This window comes from Capricornis sumatraensis, chromosome 1, assembly GCF_032405125.1.
Source record: "Capricornis sumatraensis isolate serow.1 chromosome 1, serow.2, whole genome shotgun sequence".
Lineage (NCBI taxonomy): Eukaryota > Metazoa > Chordata > Mammalia > Artiodactyla > Bovidae > Capricornis > Capricornis sumatraensis.
In genome coordinates this window covers 261,435,779-261,459,851 of record NC_091069.1, presented here as the reverse complement: position 1 = coordinate 261,459,851, position 24,073 = coordinate 261,435,779, and the positions used below count along the sequence as shown (strand labels likewise).

At 42.3% G+C, this 24,073-nt stretch overlaps 1 protein-coding gene across 1 annotated transcript in view; it reads left to right on the top strand.

The window, feature by feature from the left end:
* Window positions 1-24,073, top strand: part of LOC138077229 (collagen alpha-1(I) chain-like) — a 39,052-nt gene that overhangs the window by 4,345 nt on the left and 10,634 nt on the right. Inside the window, exons 2-3 of the mRNA XM_068969635.1 lie at window positions 17,113-17,206; window positions 17,436-17,500. Coding sequence (XP_068825736.1) covers window positions 17,113-17,206; window positions 17,436-17,500 — 159 coding nt within the window. The remainder of the gene's footprint in view (window positions 1-17,112; window positions 17,207-17,435; window positions 17,501-24,073) is intronic.

Here is a 24,073-nt window from a genome sequence, read left to right as displayed (position 1 = left end):
ATTTCTCACCAGGAAATAACTCATTAGGCTATTTATGGCCTACCTATTAATAAAGCAAGTATTTTATATGGCCACGTCTTGCTTTTTTAAAAAAATAAAAACTATCTTATCTATTTCCATTTTTAAAATCAAGTACCTGTTAGAGAATTACTAGTATATAAAGCTATCAAATTTTCAAAAGACAAATAGGGGCAAATTAATAATTGTGTTTTTTTTAGATAAATACCTTTGCTTTTCATATTAAAATAGCATGTTCAGTTCAATTCAGTTGCTCAGTCCTGTCTGACTGTGTGACCCCCATAGACGGCAGCCCACCAGGTTCCCCTGTCCCTGGGTTCTCCAGGCAAGAACACTGGAGTGGGTTGCCATTTCCTACTCCAGGGGATCTTCCCAACCCAGAGATCAAACCCATGTCTCTTGTGTCTCCTGCACTGGCAGCAGATTCTTTTCCACTGCAACACCTGGGAAGCCCTTTATAACACTATGTATATAAATATATATAGTCTGTAAAAATTACTTTGTGTTTTTTCCATTTAATGTTTCCTATTTTTCACATCATTAAATACTTTCTACACTATTTCTTTTGTAATAGTAAATGGAATTTTACAGATTTAATTTATTATATTACACTAGTTTCTATGCTTTGACATCAGGTGTTCCCAACATTTCCACAATATATGCTGCACTGAACATTCTTGTTCCTTTGCACAATTTTCTAAAAGTGACGTGTGAATGGCTCTACACAATTTGTGGGGGGTTTTGTTTTTGTTTTGAATCCCATCACCACCTGTTGTTCCAATTTACTATCTCAATCAGCAGTAGTTAAAGCAACTATCAAACAATATATCATCTCATATTTTTAAAGGAACTTTGCTCCTCTCTTGAGAGTCTCCAAAAAGATGATAAAATAAAGCTATATTTTCTTTTTCCTATTATGGGAGTACCATTTTCCCTGAAACTTTGATTAATTTTTTAATACTTTGCTTCTTGCTATAAAAAATGCACAATGACACACATTATTGAGTGTGAGTCACAAAAAAAGTACAAGGTCATCCAAAGCAAAAAAGTTCAAGGGAACAAGGCAAAGGCAGGAAGAACAAAACATGAAATTTATAAATTAGGCTCCTACGTGTAAATCTCTGGTCAAGAACAATTATTTTTTAAGTAAGTTGTCTTGCTTTCGTTGGTATTATCAGTATGTTTTCATGAAAGATAATCTTCTGCACTTTTTTTTCAGATTCACCTGTTTTTCTTGTGAAAAGGGAATCAAGGTTTTATGTACACAAATAACTGAGGGATAGTTGTCCCATTTAAAAAATATCTCCCAGTAGAAATGTGCTCATTGGTTCTTTATCTGTCATTATTTATGCACTATACAAATAGCAATAAGGCCAAGAGAAAGGAAAATACAAATTCATGAATATCTCAGTTCTGCCTGAACTTCAAATTTAGTTTCATGAATTATCCTTTCCTGTTTGGGATATAAGTCTTTGTTGCCAATATGCATATTAGATGTACGTAGTGTGCAACATTGAGATGGCAATTCAATAATTTTCAACGATAAATTTTCATGCCAAGAGACAAATGAACACACACCCTTAAAGAAAGAAGTAGCTGATATATACACTTCCTCATTGCTATAGCTAAAAGCCTGAAGAGCAATGTAGCTTTACTTACTTTCAAAAATTTGCATAGTTTTCAGGTACAATCTACTTTCTTTCCCCTTCGAGATCTGAAAGGCTGGGGACGATTTCAACCTACTTTTTTTCCTGTTCATCCATCAACCGTGGGTGAGAAAAATCTCTACAAGTTTGCTTTAAACTGAAAAGTCCTTTAAACTAATACTGAATTCTTCAAGTATAAAGGAGATGAAGTTGGTGTGGAGGGAAAAAGAAACTCTGCTGATCCCCAAAAAGATACGAAGAAAGCCAAGAATTCCATAAGCAGTCTATTTGGCACTGGTCTTCGCACAGGAAAGAGCTATCAGTTCTAAATAGATCTGTGCTGCCCAGGATGTAGGAATCTGCACACAGGATCTCCTTTTGCTGGTTTCCATATTATTTACATTTTCTGCAAGTTGGATACTATGTATTGGTAAGATAAGCAACGTTGCTTCTTACACTAAGAAGTAGTGGGTGAAAGATGTGATAAGTGATTAGCAGACTCAGGTCTACTTCTGACAAATGCATCACAGTGTTTATAAATCACATAGGCGATTGCCAGCGTGCCTGCAGGACAACTGAGCGAATCTTCCAGAAAAACGCCTCACAGTTTCAACGCTACGAGAGGGACTCTAAATGCACGTTACACCTTGGAAGATCTCACTGGCGAGGGGTACAAACATGCACAGACACACACAGAGTGCTTAACTCTCCTTGTAATGTTCCAAATTCTAAAAGTGTGTTTTTCAACTGGCATGAGTTATCTCTATGATACTGGCAAATTACCTGTTTTTCTAGCTTAAATTTTTGGAAGAGCTTTTTTGTAGATTGAGTGTGTACTGAAAAAAAAAAAAATCCATTATTTTCCAGAAACCATAATCATCAGAAACTTTTGGAGGAGAGAAGAGATTTGTGTAAATTGGCAATTGACAACTCAGTGCTTTTGAGAGCTTTCCTTCCTCCTTAATAGAAGATATTGAATTTTTTCTTTCCAGTGAAAGGGTATAACTAGATACAATGCCTCTTATTTGGGGCCTTAAATTAAACTTCGCTAATATCCAGTGAACGCCTGGATGGCCCATCTTTCGCTCCATCTCAGCGTGTATACTAATGTCATATTCTGATGCTTGTGCTTCGTCTGTGACTTGTTAGATTTATTTCTGGTCTTGCGGAGGTGCTGCGCATTTCCTGTATCTTCAAGGCTCTGATCAATAAGCACTTTCCCGAGGCTTCCTGTGCTAAGGGGAGCAGAGATACCCCAGAAAGAGCCCTGACTCTTTCTACTCAGGCACCAGCAGCAAAGCATCGTTGGGGATTTATATTAACCTACCATCTATGCCATGACTTCCTTCATCTGAGGAAGTCCACTCTCCGGTGATGGTGATGTTGTTGTTACAGCAAGATTGTAAAGACAAAGGGAAATAGTTAATGTTCAGACTGTTGTCGTCTAGTCGCAGAATTGTGTCTGACTCTTTTGGGACCCCATGGACGGCAGCCCACCAGGCTCCTCTGTCCATGGGGTCTCCCAGGCAAGAGCCCTAGAGTGGGTTGCCATTTCCTTCTCTAGGGGTGTCTTCCAGAACCGACTGAGCCTGCATCGTCAGCATTGGCAGGCGGATTCTCTACTACTGAGCCAGCAAGGAATCCCGGTGTTCAGCCTACAAGAGCCACAATAAAATGTTTCATCTTGCGAAAGGTAAGACTTGGAAAGCCAGGCTTTGTTAAGAGAAGATTTTCTACCGGCCCCATCTTTCCCTTTTTCACCCTATCAAGAAGCAGGTGAGTGCAGAGCATAAGATTTTTCCATAGAGTAGCAATGATCTGTAGTCCACCTGTTACTTAGACTGTGGAGTTTTCCCTTCAGTGTTTACTTATTTATTTGGAAGTGACTACAGATTTACAGAAGAGCTACAAACATGGTACCAAGAGTTCTCCTGTACCCTTCCCCCAGCTGTGCATAAGGGTTAAAATTAAGAAAGGGACATTGGCACCATACTCAGACTTTATTTGGATTTCCTGGTTTTCTGCTAATTGTCTTTCTTTCTTTCAATTCACGATATCACCTGGAATCTCGTGCACGAGTCTCCTCTAAGCTATGATTTTATGTATCTTAGTCTTTCCTTGTCTGTCTTGATCTCTACAGTTTGTTTGTTTATTTGTTTTTGGCCAAGCCGTGTGCCACGTGGGATCTTAGTTTCTCAACCAGGGATCAAACCCCCAAGCCCTGCCTTGGTAGCACTGAGCCTTAACACCTGGGCTGCCAGGAAAGTCCCGTGGTCTCTATAGTTTTAAAGCAAATGGGGTAGAGATTTTATAGACTGTCCCTCAATCTGAGTTTATCCAATATTTTCTCACAATAAGGCTAAATGTGTATGTTTTGGGGAAGAATACCGGAAAGGTGATGTTAAGCCATGAGTGGTATTCTTAATGGACAAAGACAAGATGTGGAGGAAAGAAAAGGCCAGAAGTTTGTTGCTTCTGGTCCCAAGAGAAGGTAGGGAGAGAGGGAGACAGAAGAAGAGGAACTAGATAAGAGGGTAACACGGGATCGACTTTTCAGTATCTCCTCCACACACTTTTTGGGGCCAATCATCAGGGCAAGGGCATCTCTGTAACATCTAGGTAAGTGTAGTGTGAGAGAGGCCACTGGGTTAGGGGGTCACTTTCCCAGATTTAGGCTCTAGGCAGTGACGTGCTGGTTAACACTGAATAACTGGCCTTGGGGGGGGCGGGGTGAGGGTGGAGGTGTGGGAGGGTGGAGCCCTGATTATAATGTTTGCTCATTTCCATGGTGTAACCATCTAGCCTTGGCCAGTGTGAAACTATCAACGTCATGTTACTGAACAGAAGTGAGAAGGACTGTGTTTTAGTTCACTCTTACATAATATTTCCACCACACATCTATAACAACTATGCTGTTTAGTTGCTAAGTCATGTCCGACTCTGCAACCCCATGGACTGCAGCCCACCAGGCTCTTCTGTCCATGGGATTCCCCAGGCAAGCATACGAGAGCGAGTTGCCATTTCCCTCTACAGGGGATCTTCCCAAACCAGGGATCGATTCTGCATCTCCTGAATTGGCAGGCAGATTCTTTACCAGTAAGCCTCCTGGGAAGCCATACAAATATAGATAATAGTAAAATGCAGTAAAACAATAGAAAGCAATGATTCTGAGTATTAATCAACAGAATCCCATGGAAGGGAGGAGCCTGGTAGGCTACAGTCCATGGGGTCGCAAAGAGTCGGACACGATTGAGCAACTTCACTTTCACTTTTCACTAGCTTTTAATAGAATTCATTTAAAGATATGTTAGTATCATTTAACTTGTAATAGTGGCTCTGTTTCACTTAGAGCCAGACATCCTGGAGTGTGACGTCAAGTGGGCCTTAGGAAGCATTACTACAAACAAAACTAGTGGAGGTGAGGAAATTCCAGCTGAATTATTTCAAATCCTAAAAGATGATGCTGTGAAAGTGTGGCACTCAATATGCCAGCAAATTTGGAAAATTCATCAGTGGCCACAGGACTGGAAAAAGTCAGTTTTCATTCAAATCCCAAAGAAGGGCAATGCCAAAGAATGTTCAAACTACCACACAATTGCACTCATTTTACATGTTAGGAAGGTAATGCTCAAAATCCTTCAGGTTAGGCTTCAGCAGTATGTGAACCAAGAACTTCCAGATGTTCAGGCTGGATTTAGAAAATGCAGAGGAACCAGAGATCAAACTGCCAACATCTGTTGGATCATCAAAAAAGCAACAGAATTCAAAAAAAAACCATCTACTTCTGCTTCATTGAATACATTAAAGTCTTTGATTATGTGGATCATAACAAACTGTGGAAAATTCTTCAAGAGATGGGAAGACCAGACCACCTTGCCTGCCTCCTGAGAAAACTTTATGCAGGTCAAGAAGCAACAGTCAGAACCAGACATAGAACAATGGACTGGTTCCAAATCGGGAAAGGAGTACAACATGGTGGTGTATTGTCACCCTAATTATTTAACTTATACGTAGAGTACATGGTGCGAAATGCTGGGCTTCATGAAGCTCAAACTGGAATCCACATTGCTGGGAGAAATATCAACAGCATCAAATATGCAGATGACATATCCTAATAGCAGAAAGTGAAGAAGAACTAAAGAGCCTCTTGATGAAAGTGAAAGAGGAAAATGAAAAAGTTGGATTAAAATTCAACATTCAAAAAACTAAGATCATGGTATCCAGTCCCATCACTCCATGGCAAATCAATGGGGAAACAATGGAAACAGTGACAGACTTCATTTTCTTGGGCTCCAAAATCACTGCAGATGGTGACTGCAGCCATGAAATTAAAAGATGCTTGCTCCTTGGAAGAAAAGCTATGACAAACTTAGTATATTAAAAAGCAGAGACATCACTTTGCAGACAAATGTCCATATAGTGAATGCTGTGGTTTTTCCAGTAGTCATGTATGGATGTGAGTGGGACCATAAAGAAAGCTAAGTGCCAAAGAAGCGATGCTTTCAAACTGTGATGCTGGATAAGACTCTTGAGAGTCCCTTGAACAACAAGGAGATCTAATCATCCAATCCTAAAGGAAATCAGCCTTGAATATTCACTGGAAGGACTGATGCTGAAGCTGAAGCTTCAATAATTTGGCCACCTGATGTGAAGAGTTGACTCATTGGAAAAGACCCTGATGCTGGGAAAGATTGAAGGCAGGAGGAGAAGGGGACGATAGGGGATGAGATGGTTGGATGACATCACTCACTCGATGGACATGAGTTTGAGCAAAGCTCCAAGAGATAGTGAAGGACAGGGAAGCCTGGTGTGGTGCAGGCCACGGGGCGGCAAAGAGCCAGACACGACTAAACAACTGAACAAACACAGACAGTCGGAGTGCAGAATTCCAAAAGCAAAACCTGAGCGGAAAGCCCTCCCCAGAGTGTCCCTATCCTAGGGGATTCTGAGCTTTCGGCCGAGCACCACATCCCATGTGGACCAGAAGCAAGGATGCAGAGACAGCTGTAGAAGGTATACAGACTTAGAAAGTGACCCTGTCTCCTTGAGGCTTTTGTGTGGGAAGCAGGGGTCTCTGGAGTTTCTCTCTTCCCCATTGAGACCACTGGTGGACTAGCAGAGGTCTAAGACAGCATATTCAAAAGCAGAGACATTACTTTGCTGACTAAGGTCCGTCTAGCCAAGGCTATGGTTTTTCCAGTGGTCATGTATGGATGTGAGAGTTGGACTGTGAAGAAGGCTGAGCACCGAAGAATTGATGCTTTTGGACTGTGGTGTTGGAGAAGACTCTTGAGAGTCCCTTGGACTGCAAGGAGATCCAACCAGTCCATTCTGAAGGAGATCAACTCTGGGATTTCTTTGGAAGGAATGATGCTAAAGCTGAAACTCCAGTACTTTGGCCACCTCATGTGAAGAGTTGACTCATTGGAAAAGACTCTGATGCTGGGAGGGATTGGGGGCAGGAGGAGAAGGGGATGACAGAGGATGAGATGGCTGGATGGCATCACGGACTCGATGGACGCGGGTCTGAGTGAACTCCGGGAGATGGTGACGGACAGGGAGGCCTGGTGTGCTGCGATTCATGAAGTCGCAAAGAGTCGGACATGACTGAGCGACTGAACTGAACTGAACTGAAGGTCCGAGAAAGAGATCATGGGTTGGGGTGGGGGCAGGTGTGGAGCTTTGACAGTAGGGGAAACTTCCAAAGTGACAGCAACAGAAGTGTGCAGCACACATCATCTCGAAAGATCAGTGGAATCTAGTCACGTTTCAATGATCTCAATTTCAGGCAGAAGATGAATTCAGCCCTGCTATAGAAAAGATTCTATAGAAGGGCTTCCCTGCTGGCTCAGATGGTAAAGCATCTGCTTGCAATGCAGGAGACCTGGGTTTGATCATAGGTTGGGAAGATCTGCTGGAGAATGAACTGGCAACCCACTCCAGTACCCTTGCCTGAAAAATCTCATAGACAGAGGAGCCTGGCAGGCTATAGTCCATGGAGTCACAAAGAGTTGGACACGACTGAGTGGCTTCACTTTCTATAGAAAAAATTTGGAGCCTCCAGAAAACAATGCATAATCCAAGGCTGTCACAAGTATACAAAAACACCCCCCTCGTATACCCAGGTGCCATCTCAGGAAAGAGACGGACAAGGGAGAAAGAGAATCTGAGAGTCATCTCAAATTACATAAAGCCACTCAAAAGGCAGTCTATCAGCAGGGCCAGTGTGTTAGCTACCTGAGGGGAGATACATAGAGGCGAGTCATGTTCAGGAATTTGTATCATGAAATGACATTGCCTTGACATCCTAGCATGTGATCAGTGGGTGGGGCTTGTTGAACAAGACATAGACCAGTTCAGTTGTGCCGAACTGGTGTGGCTGGGTGCTCTCGGCACAAGCTGCATTCTTATCCTACACTGGAAGACCATGTGTTGGATCCATGATCCACTGGAAAGATCAGTCAATTCGAGAAGCATTCTTCTCAGAGAGGATGGTTTTGAAATCATCGCCTTTGGATGGGAAGACAGTGTCGAGTCATTTGTGAGAGGGTGTCAGTGTGTGTGCCTAGGACCAATAATATCAGCGTCGTCCTTGAACACCTTGGAAACACAAAGTTTAAGTCTCCACCCAATGCACTGAATCAGAAACCCTGGAGGTGGGCCCAGCAATCTGTGTTTTAACAAGCCCCCTAGGTGATTCAGTTGCAAGCCTGCATTTAAGAGCCACTAGTTAGAATGTTTTAAGTGAAAGAATTATGTTCAAGCTGGAAGAGAATGAAACATGATTAATTAAGTGCAAATTATGTCCGCGAGAATGGAGAGCTGGAGCCCAGGAAAAAGAGCAGATCAGGTAGAGGAGAAAACAACTTTCTCTGCATATCAGAGTGATATGCAAATAGAAAAGCTGATGATGGTTCTTCACTGTTCTCTACAAGCTTAGCAGTAGGGCTGCGGTTCCTCGTTTCCAAGTATCACTCGTTTCCCAGTCCTCTGAGGCTTGTTTTTAACCAAAAAGGGTCACAGTAGTAGGAACAGAAGAGCGTTTGCTTCGGCTTTGCTCTCGCCACAGCTGGTGGATTTCTGGCTCTCCTCACGTTCCCTACAATTACCACTGTTAATCGCTCAGGAGGCCCCTCTTGGCTGCTTTGGGTCATCCATCTCTTCCCTCTCTGCTGTCTGTTCTGGATACTCCAGCATCTCATCTTTCCTGATGCTTCTGTTCCTTCTCTGGATGACTGATATGGTTTTTGGCTTTGAATCTGGCTGACCTGGACATAAATCATATCACAGCCAAGAAATTGCCTCTACTTTCCATCAGTGCTACATTTTCTTATTGGGGGAACCCAACTGGAGCTCACAGGATCTTCTAAGACTGTCTTTTTCAAACTGATGTTTTGCAAATCACTCAGGGCTCCTGTTCTAGTACAGGTCTAGTCCTGCAGGTCCAAAAGTGAGTGAAAGTTGCTCAGTTATGTCCAGCTCTTTGCGACTCCATGGACTGTCCATGGAATACTCAAGAAAAGAACACTGGAGTGGGTAGCCGTTCCCTTCTCCAGGGGCTCTTCCCAACCCAGCAACTGATCCCAGATCTCCCACACTGCAGGTGGAATTTTTACCGGCTCAGCCACCAGGGAGCTGCCCCTCTAATAAGCTCCCAGGTGATGCCGCCTTTGAATCTGCAGACAGTTACTTTGAGAAACGGCTTTAGAGCAGTAGTTATTCCGCTTTCACCACGTCTTCTCCCAGGCCTTGAATATAGGTTAGGGAGTGTAGCCACGGGGTGACCAGTTGTCCTAGTTTGACAGGGCTTGTCCTGAACACCATGTGTCTTGGGATACCCCACAGTCCTGGGCAAACCTAGTGACTGGTCATCCCCAAAGCCCCAGAGCCACTCTAAATAGTCCTCATTCTGCTTCTCCCTAACTTCCTGCCCATCCGACCCTTGGATTTTTGCTTCTTGACTCTCAAGATAAATGTTTTCTCTTGAGGCTCTTCATTTCTCTTCCATGAGATGTCCTGTCCTTTGGCAGACCTGTCTCCACCAGCCCTGAAGACAAAACTGAATTTGCACCCTGTGTGTTTAGTTAGCCCAGTCTCAGGAAGAGTTGCCCATTTAACTTGGTTTGGAAGGTCCCAGGTAACATTTCCCCAGAGTTCATCAGAACTAGGAGGCCTCTCTGAGATTGGCTGGGCCCCATTTGGACAGTTAATTCCTGTGCTTTCACATAAGCGTTCTCATGCCTTCTGCTCTGCAGACCCAGCAAGCTTTCCCAGTGCCTGGGAGCAATGCCCATTCTGTTTTGCTGCTTAGGTGACAATGTGGACGTTATCTGCAATTAAAAAAAAAATTCAACTCTGAGGATTGGTAGATATGTATTTTCCAGTATTGCTACTAGTCCTTTGTACATTGAAACCATTAATTCTTCTAGGCCCAACTTCATGCCTTATCATATCAGAAATACAGCTCTGATTATGTCCATCAACAGCCAAATACCTTCATTAACACTGAATTTCCAGGAGAGTCACTTCTAAAATCCCCACCGAAGTACAAAGCAATGGTTTGCAAAAATCTACTATGCATCGTAATGACCTAGAGGGACTGATTGCCAAAACACAGATTACCAGCTTCACCCTTGAGTTTCAGATTCAGTTGCCCTGGGTGGGGGCCCAGAAACTTGCATTTCTAACTAGTTCCCAGGTGATTCAGACGCTGCTGGTTCACAGACCATGGTCCAAGAACCACCAGCCAAGTGGACACATTCTATCCCATCACAGATTGCTCTCCTAACACCCAGCGACAGAACATGCTTTCAAGGGCAGCCCTTGATTCCCGGTTCATGCTGTATGCTTTCCCACTCTGTGCTAGCATTTCGCTTCATTCATGGATTCACTCATTCATTGTCTTAATCTGCTCAGGATGCTATCACAGAATACCGCAGACTGGGTGGCTTAAGCAACAGACATTTATTTCTCATCTCTCTGGAGGCTGGTCGTCCATGATCAAGGTGCCCGCAAGTTTGGTTCTTGGTGAAGACATCGGCTGGATCATCGAAAAAACAAGAGAGTCCCAGAAAAACATCTATTTCTGCTTTATTGACTATGCCAAAACCTTTGACTATGTGGATCACAATATAAACTGTGGAAAATTCTGAAATAGATGGGAATACCAGACCACTTGACTGCCTCTTGAGAAACCTATATGCAGGTCAGGAAGTGACAGTTAGAACTGGACATGGAACAACAGACTGGTTCCAAATAGGAAAAGGAGTACGTCAAGGCTGTATATTGTCACCCTGCTTATTTAACTTATATGCAGAGTACTTCATGAGAAATGCTGGACTGGAAGAAACACAAGCTGGAATCAAGATTGCCAGGAGAAATATCAATAACCTCAGATATGCAGATGACACCACCCTTATGGCAGAAAGTGAAGAGAAGCTAAAAAGCCTCTTGATGAAAGTGAAAGAGGAGAGTGAAAAAGCTGGCTTAAAGCTCAACATTCAGAAAACGAAGATCATGGCATCCAGCCTCATCACTTCATGGCAAATAAATGGAGAAACAGTGGAAACAGTGACAGACTTTCTTTTTCTGGGCTCCAAAATTAGTGCAGATGGTGACTGCAGCCATGAAATTAAGACACTTACTCCTGGAAGGAAAGTTATGACTAACCTAGACAGCATTTTGAAAAGCAGATACATTACTTTGCCAACAAAGGTCCAACTAGTCAAGGGTGTGGTTTTTCCAATGGTCATGTATGGATATGAGAGTTGGACTGTAAAGAAAGCTGAGTGCTGAAGAATTGATGCTTTTGGACTGTGGTGTTGGAGAAGACTCTTGAGAGTCCCTTGGACTGCAAGGAGATCCAATCAGCACATCCTAAAGGACATCAGTCCTGAATATTCATTGGAAGAACTGATGCTGAAGCTGCAACTCCAATACTTTGGCCACTTCATGCGAAGACCTGACTCATTTGATAAGACCCTGATGCTGGGGAAGATTGAGGGCAGGAGGAGAAGGGGCCAACATAGGATGAGATGGCTGGGTGGCATCACCAACTCAATGGACATGAGTTTGGGTGAACTCTGGGAGTTGGTGATGGACAGGGAGGCCTGGCATGTTGCGGTTCATGGGGTTGCAAAAGTTGGACACAACTGAGCCACTGAACTGAACTGAAGACATACTTCCAGCTGGTAGACCACCCCTTTTGCACTGTATCCTGTGTCTTTTCCTCTTTTTCTAAGAGGCTCCACCTTCATGGCCTCATCTAAATCTAATTACCTCCAAAGGCCCCACCTCCTAATACCACCACATTGGGGATTTCAACATATGACTTTGTGGGGGACGCAGACATTCAGCCCAGAGCACTCATGGAGTCATTCATTCAATCAATGGTTCTTTATTTCATAAAAGTTTTTTACTCTCAGTTTTATTGAGGTATAATTGAAAAAAATTGTAAATATTCAAGACTTATGATATTTACATTAAATATTTAAAGGCTAAAGGAACAGGAGAAAAGGAAAGATATACTCATCTGAAGGGAGAGTTCCAAAGACTAGCAAGAGAGATAAGAAAGCCTTCCTCAGAGATCAATGCAAAGAAATAGAGGGAAACAATAGAATGGGAAAGGCAAGAGATATCTTCAAGAAAATTAAAGATACCAAGGGAATATTTCATGCAAAGATGTGCACAATAAAAGACATAAATGGTATGGACCTAACAGAAGCAGAAGATATTAAGAAAATGTGGCAAGAATACAGAGAAGAGCTATACAAAAAAGATGTTAATGCCCAGATAATCATGATGGTGTGATCACTCACCTAGAGCCGGACATCCTGGAGTCTGAAATCAAGTGGGCCTTAGGACACATCACTACAAACAAAGCTAGTGGAGGTGATGGAATTCCAGTTAAGCTATTTCAAATCCTAAAAGATGATGCTGTGAAAGTGTTGCACTCAATATGTCAGCAAATTTGGAAAATTGAGCAGTGGCCACAGGACTGGAAAAAGTCAGTTTTCATTCAAATCCCAAAGAAAGGCAATGCCAAAGGGTGTTCAAACTACTAGACAATTGCACTCATCTCACATGGTAGTAAAATTCTCCAAGCCAGGCTTCAATAGTATGCGAACTGAGAACTTCCAGATGTTCAAGCTGGATTTAGAAAATGCAGAGGAACCAGAGATCAAATTGCTAACATCTGTTGGATCATAGAAAAAGCAAAGAAAAAGCAACAGGAAAACATCTATTTCTGCTTTATTAACTATGCCAAAGCCTCTGAATGTATGGATCACACCAAACTGTGGAAAATTCTGAAAGAGATGGCAATATTAGACCATCTGACCTGCCTCCTGAGAAACCTGTATGCAGGTCAAGAAGGAACATTTAGAACTGAACATGGAACAACAGACTGGTTCAAAATTGGGAAAGCAGTACGTCAAGACTGTATATTGTCACCCTGCTTATTTAACTTATATGAAGAGTACTTCATGAGAAATGCTGGGCTGGATGAATCCCAAGCTGGAATCAAGACTGCTGAGAGAAATATCAATAACCTCAGATACGCAGCTGACACCACCCTTATGGCAGAAAGTGAAGAGGAACTGAAAAGCCCCTTGATGAAAGTGAAAGAGGAGAGTGAAAAAGTTGGCTTAAAGCTCAACATTCAGAAAACGAAGAAGGCATCTGGTCCCATCACTTCATGGCAAATAGATGTGGAAACAGTGGAAACAGTGTCAGACTTTATTTTGGGGGGCTCCAAAATCACTGCAGATGGTGATTGCAGCCATGAAATTAAAAGACATTTGCACTTTGGAAGAAAAGCTATGACCAACCTAGACGGCATATTAAATAGCAGAGACATCACTTGCCAACAAAGGTCCATATAGTCAAAGCCATGGTTTTTCCTGTGGTTGTGTATGGATGTGAGATTTGGACCATAAAGAAGGCTGAGCACCAAAGAACTGATGCTTTTGAACTGTGGTGTTGGAGAAGACTCTTGAGAGTCCCTTGGAGTGCAAGGAGATCCAACCAGTCCATCCTAAAGGAGATCTGCTAAGTCAATTCAGTCGTCTCCGACTCTGTGTGACCCCATAGATGGCAGCACACCAGGCTCCCCCATCCCTGGGATTCTCCAGGCAAGAACACTGGAGTGGGTTGCCATTTCCTTCTCCAATGCGTGAAAGTGAAAAGTGAAAGTGAAGTCGCTCAATTGTGTCCGACCCTCAGTGATCCCATGGACTGCAGCCTTCCAGGCTTCTCCATCCATGGGATTTTCCAGGCAGGAGTACTGGAGTGGGGTGCCATTGCCTTCTCCGTAAAGATCAGTCCTGAATATTCATTGGAAGGACTGATGCTGAAGTTGGAACTCCCAATTCTTTGCCCACCTGATGAAAAGAACTGACTCACTGGAAAAGACCCTGATTCTGGGAAAGATTGAAGGTGGGAGGAGAAGCAGATGACAGAGGATGAGATGGCTGGATGGCATCACTGACTCGATGGACATGAGTGTGAGCAAGCTCAGAGGGTTGGTGATGGACAGGGAGGCCTAGTGTGCTGCAGTCCATGGGGTCACACAGAGTCGGACACGACTGAGCAACTGATGAAGGTTTGCAGCATAATTTTTTGGTAAACTTCATGAAGCATTTTTTAAAGGCTGACAGCATCAGTTGTGCCCAGTGCTGTCATGAAGTTTATGGGCTAAGAGAAGAAAAAAATGTTCCCTTTTGCTTCACTGAGTGCTTCATGGTTTCCAAAGAGTTTCCACACTCAAGCTCCCATTAGATCCTCTCCAGAGCCCTGAAAGACCAACGGGCGCAGATCATTTCACACATTTTGCAGATGAAGGAAGTGAAGGGGAAGCGGTCCAGCCAAGGCACTCCCAACCTGGGTCTTGCCAGTCCCAGGTCAGTGATTCCCCTGCTCAAGCCCACAGCTTTAGTCTTGGCTCACTGTAGCCCCAGCTTCACTGTTGCCTGAACTGTACGTCTTCTTTAAAGCCCAGTACAGCCCTACCTCCTCCATGAAGCCTTCCCTGATAACCCTAATTGATAGAGTTTCTCTCCTTCTGGAGAAACTCTCATTTGAAAAGATACACGCCACCAGTGTTCACGGTGGGCTATTCACAGCAGCCAAGACATGGGAGCAACCTAACTGTGCATTGACAGATGAAAAGATAAAGAAGATTCGATGCATATATATGATGGGGTATCAGTCATTAAGAAGAAAGAAAGAACGGTGTTTGCAGCAACACGGGTGGACGCAGAGATTATCACACTACGAGAAGCAGATCTGTGCTCAGTCACTGAGTCATGGTCGGACTCGTTGAGACCCATGAGTGCAGCCCGCCAGGCTCCTCTGTCCATGGGATTCTCCAGGCAAGAATCCTGGAGTGCGTTGCCATGCCCTCCTCCAGGGGATCTTCTCAACCCAGGGATCAAACCCAGGTCTTCCACATTGCAGGAAGATTCTTTATCATCTGAGCCATCAGGGAAGCAAGGGAAGGAAGTCAGACAAAGACAAATCTCATGTGAAGTTGCTTACATGTGGAATCTAAAAAAAAAGGTACAGATAAACTTATTTACAAAAGAGAAATAGACTCACAGACAGAGAGAACTTCTGGTTACCAACGGAGAAAGGGGAGGAGTGTGGGATTAACGCATGCATACAACTATATCCAAGAGAGATAAACACGGACCTGCTGTATGGCACAGGGAACTATGTTCAATACCCTGTAATAACCTACAATGGAAAAGAACAGGAAGAAGAATATATATGCATAATTATAACTGAATCACTGGGCTCTACACTAGAAACAGATGCAACATTGTACATCAACTAACTTCAATTTAAAACCTAATAATTTCCCCTTCTTATAAAGGTAGTACTTTATTTTGTTTCTCTACTGGCATTTAAAAATATGTAGCCTCCCTTTCTCGACCCCAGTCTCCTTGGTAACAGGATTCATAGTTCACTCTCCTTTGTTCTCTTCCAAAGTAGTCAGTTCTTACGGTAGATGCTCATTAAAGCGCTGAGAAATGAATCAAGGCACGAAGGCTGGAGAGATGGAAACTTCACCTGTCTTCAGAATCAACAGCTCTACTCGTATGATAATCAATTTAGAATATATTTGAAGATGAAACCTGAGTTGTGTGTTATCTACACAAGCAGGGATGGGGAGGACTACCATTTATTAAGTGACTGCTGGGAACCAGGAGTTTTGTGGTATGACATGTTGCTGTCATAACCTAATAGATAAATACCATTGTTCCTATTCTCAAGTGGAGATACTGAGGCCCAGAATTGTTTAGAAATTTTCCCCAAGTTCAGACACTGATGGTTTGTTAAAGAGAGGACCAAACTCAATTCCATTTTACCTCATGTGGTAGCATAAACACAAGAAATCCCCTCCAGTTGCACTGTAAGAATAAGAAATTGTCTAGCATTTGGCTACATAAGAAACTAGTTCAAAATACAGTAATAATCTCGAGATCACCTTTTAGTAACATAGTCCGTCACCCTGTCTTTGACTTGGTTTAGCATTTGCTGGGTGAATCCAGGAGAGCCAAGCAGTCCATCCTAAAGGAGACCACTCCTGGGTGTACACTGGAAGGACTGATGCTGAAGCTGAAACTCCAATACTTTGGCCACCTGATGCAAAGAGCTGACTCATTTGAAAAGACCCCGATGCTGGGAAAGATTGAGGGCAGGAGGAGAAGGGGACGACAGAGGATGAGATGGTTGGATGGCATCACCGACTCAGTGGACATGAGTTTGGGTGAACTCTGGGAGTTGGTGATGGACAGGGAGGCCTGGCGTGCTGTGGTCCATGGGGTCGCAAAGAGGAGGACACAACTGAGTGACTGAACTGAACTGAACTGAGTGAATCCTTTGACCCATTTTCCCAAAAGAGGAAAGGAATTTCACGGCTACTATCACTGTTACTATTTTCTTGCTCTTCACGTGGTCAATCATCACTAATTGTGAAATGCTACCTGCTGACTTAGCAAACGTCTTCAAAAGTGGTATTGTGCACTAATAGAACCTAACTGTTAGAAGAGAGAGCGTGAAAGGCTCAGGGCCAATCCTGGAAGGAGGTGGAGGTGGATAAACCCAAGCCTGCCTTCATGAATCAAGGCGATAACAACTCCAGCAAAAATGAGAAACTCAGACGTTAAGGCAGTTTGTGAGGCATTTACCACTTCATAGAGCTGATCATTACGAGGGAGTATAACCAAGGGACATTATTCGTGAACGCCGTGGGGCCTGGGAGAGACAGGTACGGAGAGAGCCAGCATTAAGCAGAGCGCCGCTCACCTCGGAAGGTTCACCCCGGGTGCTTACAAGATGCAGGCTCAGAAGAGCAGAGGGCAGCCGCCCTGAAACCCAAGCAGACACGTCAGAGGGACTGCTCCTCCAGAGGCGAAAACGCCAATTGTCACCTTTCCTCTTGCAGGCACTGCGATACTTCACCTTGTCAACACCTGTCAGTACAAGTGGCAGAGGCTATTATAAGGTGTCCTGGCTTCATCAGCCCATTAAGATAGTTAGTACATCCTGGCATCTTAACAGTCGTTTGGGTTTCTGGTTTGGTTTTTTTGTTTTGTTTTGATTTTTTTTACTTCTCTGCAACTGTTTCAAGTTGTGAATAAATTCTACCAAAATCTAGACTCTTTGGATCTGCCGCGTGGGACAACGTTTCAAGGCACATCTTCAGGCTTTATAGGGCGTGCGGTTCATAAAACTCAAGTCACAACAAATGTCCCATTTCTTCAACAGCTGTCTACTGTCAGATCAAGGAGCTGCAGAGAGTTGCGCAGCTAGAGGAAGGCGGGACGGGGGAGGTAAATACATATTTTCTCTAACTCAAGGCTGGTGAGATGAATGTAATCCTGGCTTCAGTGGGCAGTTTCAATTGCTCATGCCCATGTCCTCAGAGACGGGACACAAGCAGAGAGATGGAGTTTCTTGAAAGTGGAAAAAAAAATAGAAATTTGATTTTTGACAATGCTCCTTGGAGAAAATTCACAAGTGTCCCTTCAACCAATAGTATGTAGGTTTCTAGAAATCTCTGCATTGGGTAATTCATAGTAAAGACAAAGTGCAACCTACATATAAAAACGAAACTTGTACTAGTGGAAGTCCTATCTAAGGCCCAGCTAAAGGGAAATGTCATCTTGTCTGGTCACTAAGGAGCTGTGAAGCAGTGAGGTTTATTTGTAAATTAACAATAACAATACTAGACGACACATATTTAAGTTCCACACAGTCTTCTAAGCACATTTAATCCTCTCAGTCACCCAATGAGGTAGGTGCTACAATTACCCTCATTTTACAGGATAAACTTAGAAACAAAAGTTCAACAATGTGCCCATGGTCACACACCTGATGAGCGCTGGCGCAGGCCACCTGGCTCCACAGTCCAGACTCTTACCCAATAAACGCGACAAGTTCTTCAACAACGGTGTATTTTTTAACATAAGAAACTTTATCCAAAGTTTGAGAATGTGAGAATGAAAGAAAAGAAATAGAACTGTGCTACAAACTGCCCATAATTGATTGGAAGTTATATTTTCTTCCACAATTTCTTATTGCTTTCTCTCTATCTTGCCTTGTTGCATGGACTATGTCATTTATTTTTATCTTCCACAATTATTTATAAAACAGATATTATGTTTCCCATTCAATTAGTATCTACAATAAATTGTTCACAACAATCTTTAAATACATTCTTACCTGATTATTTAAAAATAAATCAAAACTTTTAATGATTTTTTTTGTTTTGTCCAGTTTCTCTTTCCACATCATGATCATTAGCTACAGCCTCTTTATTTAAAAATTTTAAAACCTCCTTTTCAGAATTATTTTATTGAAAACATCGCTTCTTTAAGAAAAAAATCTAGTCACCACCATCAATTCTTAATCACTTCAATGTTCACTATACTTAATTCATTTATTACTTTATCTCCACCTTCAAGGCTTAGTTAGCACTAATCATTTTCCCTGAAATTTCCTATCCTTGAGTTTTCGTATTGTCTCACTTCTTGGTCCTCTAGAAGCTCTTTGCAATTTTTACAGAAAACACTCTTAGTTGTTCTATTTTCTGGTACTTTGCCGATTTTAAAATGTTCTGTTGTGTTTACACATAAGGCAGTAATTGGGTAGGCATAAAACTTGCAGAATCCAACTTGTTTCTCTAAAATTGCGTAGAAATTGACCAATGGTCTTAAAAAAGTTCTTGTTCTAAATAAGAAACATGAAGGTAATCTACAAGTGTGTGTGTGTGTGTGTGTGTGTGTGTGTGTGTTATGTATTCTTAGATACTTGCAGGAATTTTGTTTGTCCTAAAATTTAAAAATTAACCAGCCTATGACCAGACATATCTCTCCATTCCTTAATTTTGCCCAAAAGAAACCTTACAATATCACTATAGTTTTTATATAGAGAAAATGTCCTTCAGTTATAACTTTTTTACTTCTGATCCACTTGCTTTATTTTCAAGGAAACATCCATTATTTTATTCACAAATTTAAGAAATATTTATATAACACTAATAGTATATACTATATTAACTGCTCTGTTAGGGGTAGGGTTACAATAAGATGTTTATTGCTTTCAAGAAGCTTACATCCTAAGTGAGAGCTCCATAATTTGCCCATTTTTCTCTTATCCTTTGAACTTTTATTCATTTTCTTTGAATGTTTAGACTAGTTATGAAGTTTTTCTTCTTTATCCTTTATTTCCACTTTTGCAAAACAGAACTTTTATCTAATGAATGTTTTATTTAGTCACAATCTATGCTTAATTTTACCTGTTTAATTAAAAGCAATACAGTCTGTCCTGCTATACTATTATAATTGCATTCCTAAGAAGACTTGTATTATCAAAAGGCTATTATAAAAAAATTATTTCAAGGAGAAAAGGGACTAGGGGCTGAACAGTTTCAAATGCACAAAAACAAAATAATTTTTAGCACAGAAATGCCAATAAGTGCACTTTTATATCTGTTTTTAACTCAAATTATGATTAATAAAGTTTTCTTTCAAAATCAATAAATATAGTTCTCAACATTACTGACCAAGTAATGTTAGATTTACAATGTAAAGTAAGACCACATTTTAGACAAGGGGTTTCTAGGACCATGAAATAAATGGTTCCAGTTTGCAACTATCCCAGGTGAGGAAAGAACTCTAAGAGCAATTGAACAATGAGCCGTTCAAACATCTAATCCAACCATTTGTATGGAAGACTTTTGCCATATGCACAACTCAGGTTCTAAAGATGCCATCGCTTAAAACTGACAATGGCCAGTAAGAGGCAAAGATCATCTTAATTTATTAGCGGTGTTATTTCCAGTTCCACCTGCAGAGGAAAAGCTCCCATGCCTTTGGTGTGCTTCCATGAAATTCCCTGTCTCCTATAAGCCGACAGAGTTCACGCTTAGCACTTACAGAGAAAACAAAGGAGAAAACAGAAAAGAACAAAGGAGAACCTTCTGGGATGCTCATATATTTCAAGTCATTTCAAGGCCCAAGGAGTCATCAAAGGGAAGTCCTGTGTTTGACCACTAAAATGCAATTCTGCCCAGGAGTAACTTTTACTCTGCAGGCATAGGAAACTCCCAAAGTGTGCCAGGGCAGGCAACACAGAAGGCCCAGAAACATGTTACAGTGCGCATGTGACAAAGTAGACTCTCCACTCCTTCCAATATCTGGAATATACTTCTTTCTCATATTTTTATTGTTGGTGCACAAAATTCTTTTGCAGATGGTTTTAAAGCCTTTAAAAAAGTAATTTGCTGGAGGAGTGTATTCATATATTGCAACTTATTCGGTGTCTTCACAGAAGTCCCCCAAATTGGAATCTTAAAATATGCATATTGGGATGAAAAAAAAAAATCCAGCTTAAAAACAGTTTTGTTAAATGTCTGTTTTTCTAATCCAATGAATGATTTAAAAAATTAACTTCATTGTTTTTTAATTTACCATCTGTTAACTCAATAAATATGAATTCTTAAAGTTAACCTAATTGTCTTGAAATTTGCTGTTTTTGAAGCTGATTAAAGTTATTTAAATTAATTTTATTGCATATCCAGACTAGAACAAAGCATGTCTGCATTTGGATAGATCTTGGCTAATAATTCAAAAATAAATTTGCCCATTTAAAAAATAAACTAATTTTGTTTATGGTCTTTAATATGTATCAGTCAACTGGTAGAAACACAGAGATGCTGAGATTAAATAACCAAAGAGATAGTATATCAACACATTCAAACTTGCAGTCATTAAAAACTGACCAAGTACAACCTTTCATCTACTCTGACTCTTGCGCTATAAAGAGGGAATGTCAAGTGAACGTCAGCTGAAATGCAGTTTCTTTTCACCCTGCCGCCTCAGAGTTGAAAAGAGCTGCTGTGTTTCCTTAAATACAGTCCTTTGGTCAGTTTGTTGGACCAACAGTGGTCACGGCCTCAGGCGGACCGAGCAGACTCTTCCCTGAGAACTGTGGGAGAAGGAAAGGCAGTCCTGTCTCTGGGTGGCTCTGCTGGGATATCCAAGGCTCAGTAACAACCTGCAACTACGCTCAGCTACACAAGCAAGGAGAGGAGCAGCGGGGCAGCCATAGGAAGAAAGACAAAGCGAGGTTCGGAGAAAGGAGAGTGATGGGCGCCCCTCAGCGCTTCAGCACTTCCTCTCCCAGTGGCCCCATCACACCCCTGACTCTGGATCTCATGAAAAGCCCCAGCGGGCTTTTCCCTTTTCTGCTCAAGCTCAGAGTCTGTTCTAGCATTTACAAGTCAAACCAATTCGAACTAAGGCACAAGAGAGGAAATCCTCTTGACGGTGATGCTTGTTTAATCATGGATTCCCAGGCTTTCAGTTCAGTTCAGTCACTCAGTCGTGTCCAGCTCTTTGCAACCCCATGAATCACAGCATGCCAGGCCTCCCTGTCCATCACCAACTCGCAGAGTGTACTCAAACTCATGTCCATTGAGTCAGTGATGCCATCCAACCATCTCATCCTGTCGTCCCCTTCTCCTCCCACCTTCAATCTTCCCCAGCATCAGGGTCTTTTCCAATGAGTCAGTTCTTCTCATCAGGTGGCCAAAGTATTGGAGTTTCAGCTTCAATATCAGTCTTTCCAATGAATATTCAGGAGTGATTTCCTTTAGGATGAACTGGCTGGATCTCCTTGCAGTCCAAGGGACTCTCAAGACTCTTCTCCAACACCACAGTTCAAAAGGATCAATTCTTTCTTTATAGTCCAACTCTCACATCCATACATGACTACAGGAAAAACCATAACCTTGACTAGATGGACCTTTGCTGGCAAAGTAATGTCTCTGCTTTTTAACATGCTGCCTAGGTTGGTCATAAACTATCTTCCAAGGAGTAAGTGTCTTTTTATTTCATGGCTGCAGTCACCATCTGCCGTGATTCTGGAGCCCCCAAAAATAGTCTGCCACAGTTTCCACTGTTCCCCCATCTATTTCCCATGAAGTGATGGGACCGGATGCCATGATCTTCGTTTTCTGAATGTTGAGCTTTAAGCTAACATTTTCACTCTCCTCTTTCACTTTCATCAAAAGGCTCTTTAGTTCCTCTTCACTTTCTGCCATAAGGGTGGTGTCATCTTCATATTTGAGGTTATTGATATTTCTCCTGGCAATCTTGATTCCAGCTTGTGCTTCTTCCAGTCCAGCATTTCTCATGATGTACTCTGCATAGAAGTTAAATAAGCAGGGTGACAATATACAGCCTCGACGTACTCCTTTTCCTCTTTGGAACCAGTCTGTTGCTCCGTGTCCAGTTCTAACTGTTGCTTCCTGACCTGCATACAGGTTTCTCACATTTTAGTCTTTCCCTTTTCTTTAATGAGGATAAATATTTAATATGTATTTTATCTGGTTTTTTTCTTTATGATTATCATTTTTCAGGCTTCTCTAAGCAAACTTTGTCTCTTCAATGGTATGCTCTAAAGCATAAAGCTGTAAAAGTTCAGGCTTTCAGCTTCCATGTTTACAGCTGTAATCCATTGCCGATGAGCGGCTGTGTGTGGTGTGAGGCAGGGATCAAGGGCTTCCGGTTTGTTTTCCCTGTGGATGTCTAGTCATTCTAGAACCACAGGCTGAAAACACTTCCTCTGGCACAATGGGCTGCTTTGGAGAAGATGAAAGTGGGAAAGGAGGGCATGGAGAGATCATCTGAACCGGAACTAATGACAGTAGTGAAATGGAGAGGCAGATTCACTTGTTTTACGCATCTTACTGAGTTTAAGAAAACATAGTAGTCTCTTCACTTCAGAAACGAATGGGCTGGCGGTCCACTCATTAGAATTCCCTTCCACCAGGAACTTGCACGTAACCCGCCTGAAACATATCCGACAGCCGGCAGTTAGCTCCGGTTTCCGTCCTATGCTGTTGCCGGCTTATCCTTCGGCACTGTGTGTACAACGTGCACCCCTTAGTGTTCCAGACATTAACTGAGACCGAGAGGAGGACTGTATCTCTTAGGTGGGATAGACTGTATCTGCCCAAGAATATTGAATAAAACCAAACTGAAAACCAAGTCAAAGGAGGAGTTAACTGTTGGTCCTGCTTGTTCGTTTGTTCTGTCCCACTGTTTCGAAACATCATTGGAGCTTTTATTGTCCTTTCAGTTGGATAAATCAACTTCCAGGTTACCTTGGAATAATTACTTAGATCTTAAAATAATAACCTTACTGTTTTAGAAACGACCCCAAACTATGAATGATTCTCAAAATCCACCGATTTGCAATATGCAAGTCACAGGTGAGCTGCATATGAATCATCCTTCTGGAACACACAGAAAATGTCTAATATTGGCCCAAAGCACTGGAGCTCAAACCAGTCAATCCTAAAGGAAATCAGTCCTGAATATTCACTGGAAGGACAGATGCTGAAGCTGAAACCCCAACACTTTGGCCACCTGATGGGAAGCACTGACTCATTGGAAAAGACCCTGATGCTGGGAAAGACTGAAGGCAGGAGAAGGGGACGACAGAGGATGAGATGGTTGGACAGCATCACCAACTCAATGGTCATGAGTTTGAGCAAACTTCGGGAGATAGAGAAGGACAGGCAAGCCTGGCGTGCTGCAGTCCACGAGGTCGCAAAGAGTCGGACACGACTGAGTGACACCCAAACTGAAAAACACTGGGGTAAATGGATGAGGCAGCTGGGTCAGGGACTGTAATAACCTAAGCCTTTCCCAGGCCCTGTTGGATCTCCTGGAAAGCTGAAGGCCTCAATGTATCGACACATAGGTTGTCTGTCTGTAACAGAGCAGCTGGCTCATTCTCATCTGCTGCTGCTGCTGCTGCTAAGTCGCTTCAGTCATGTCTGACTCTGTGCGACCCCATAGATGGCAGCCCACCAGGGTCCTCTGTCCATGGGA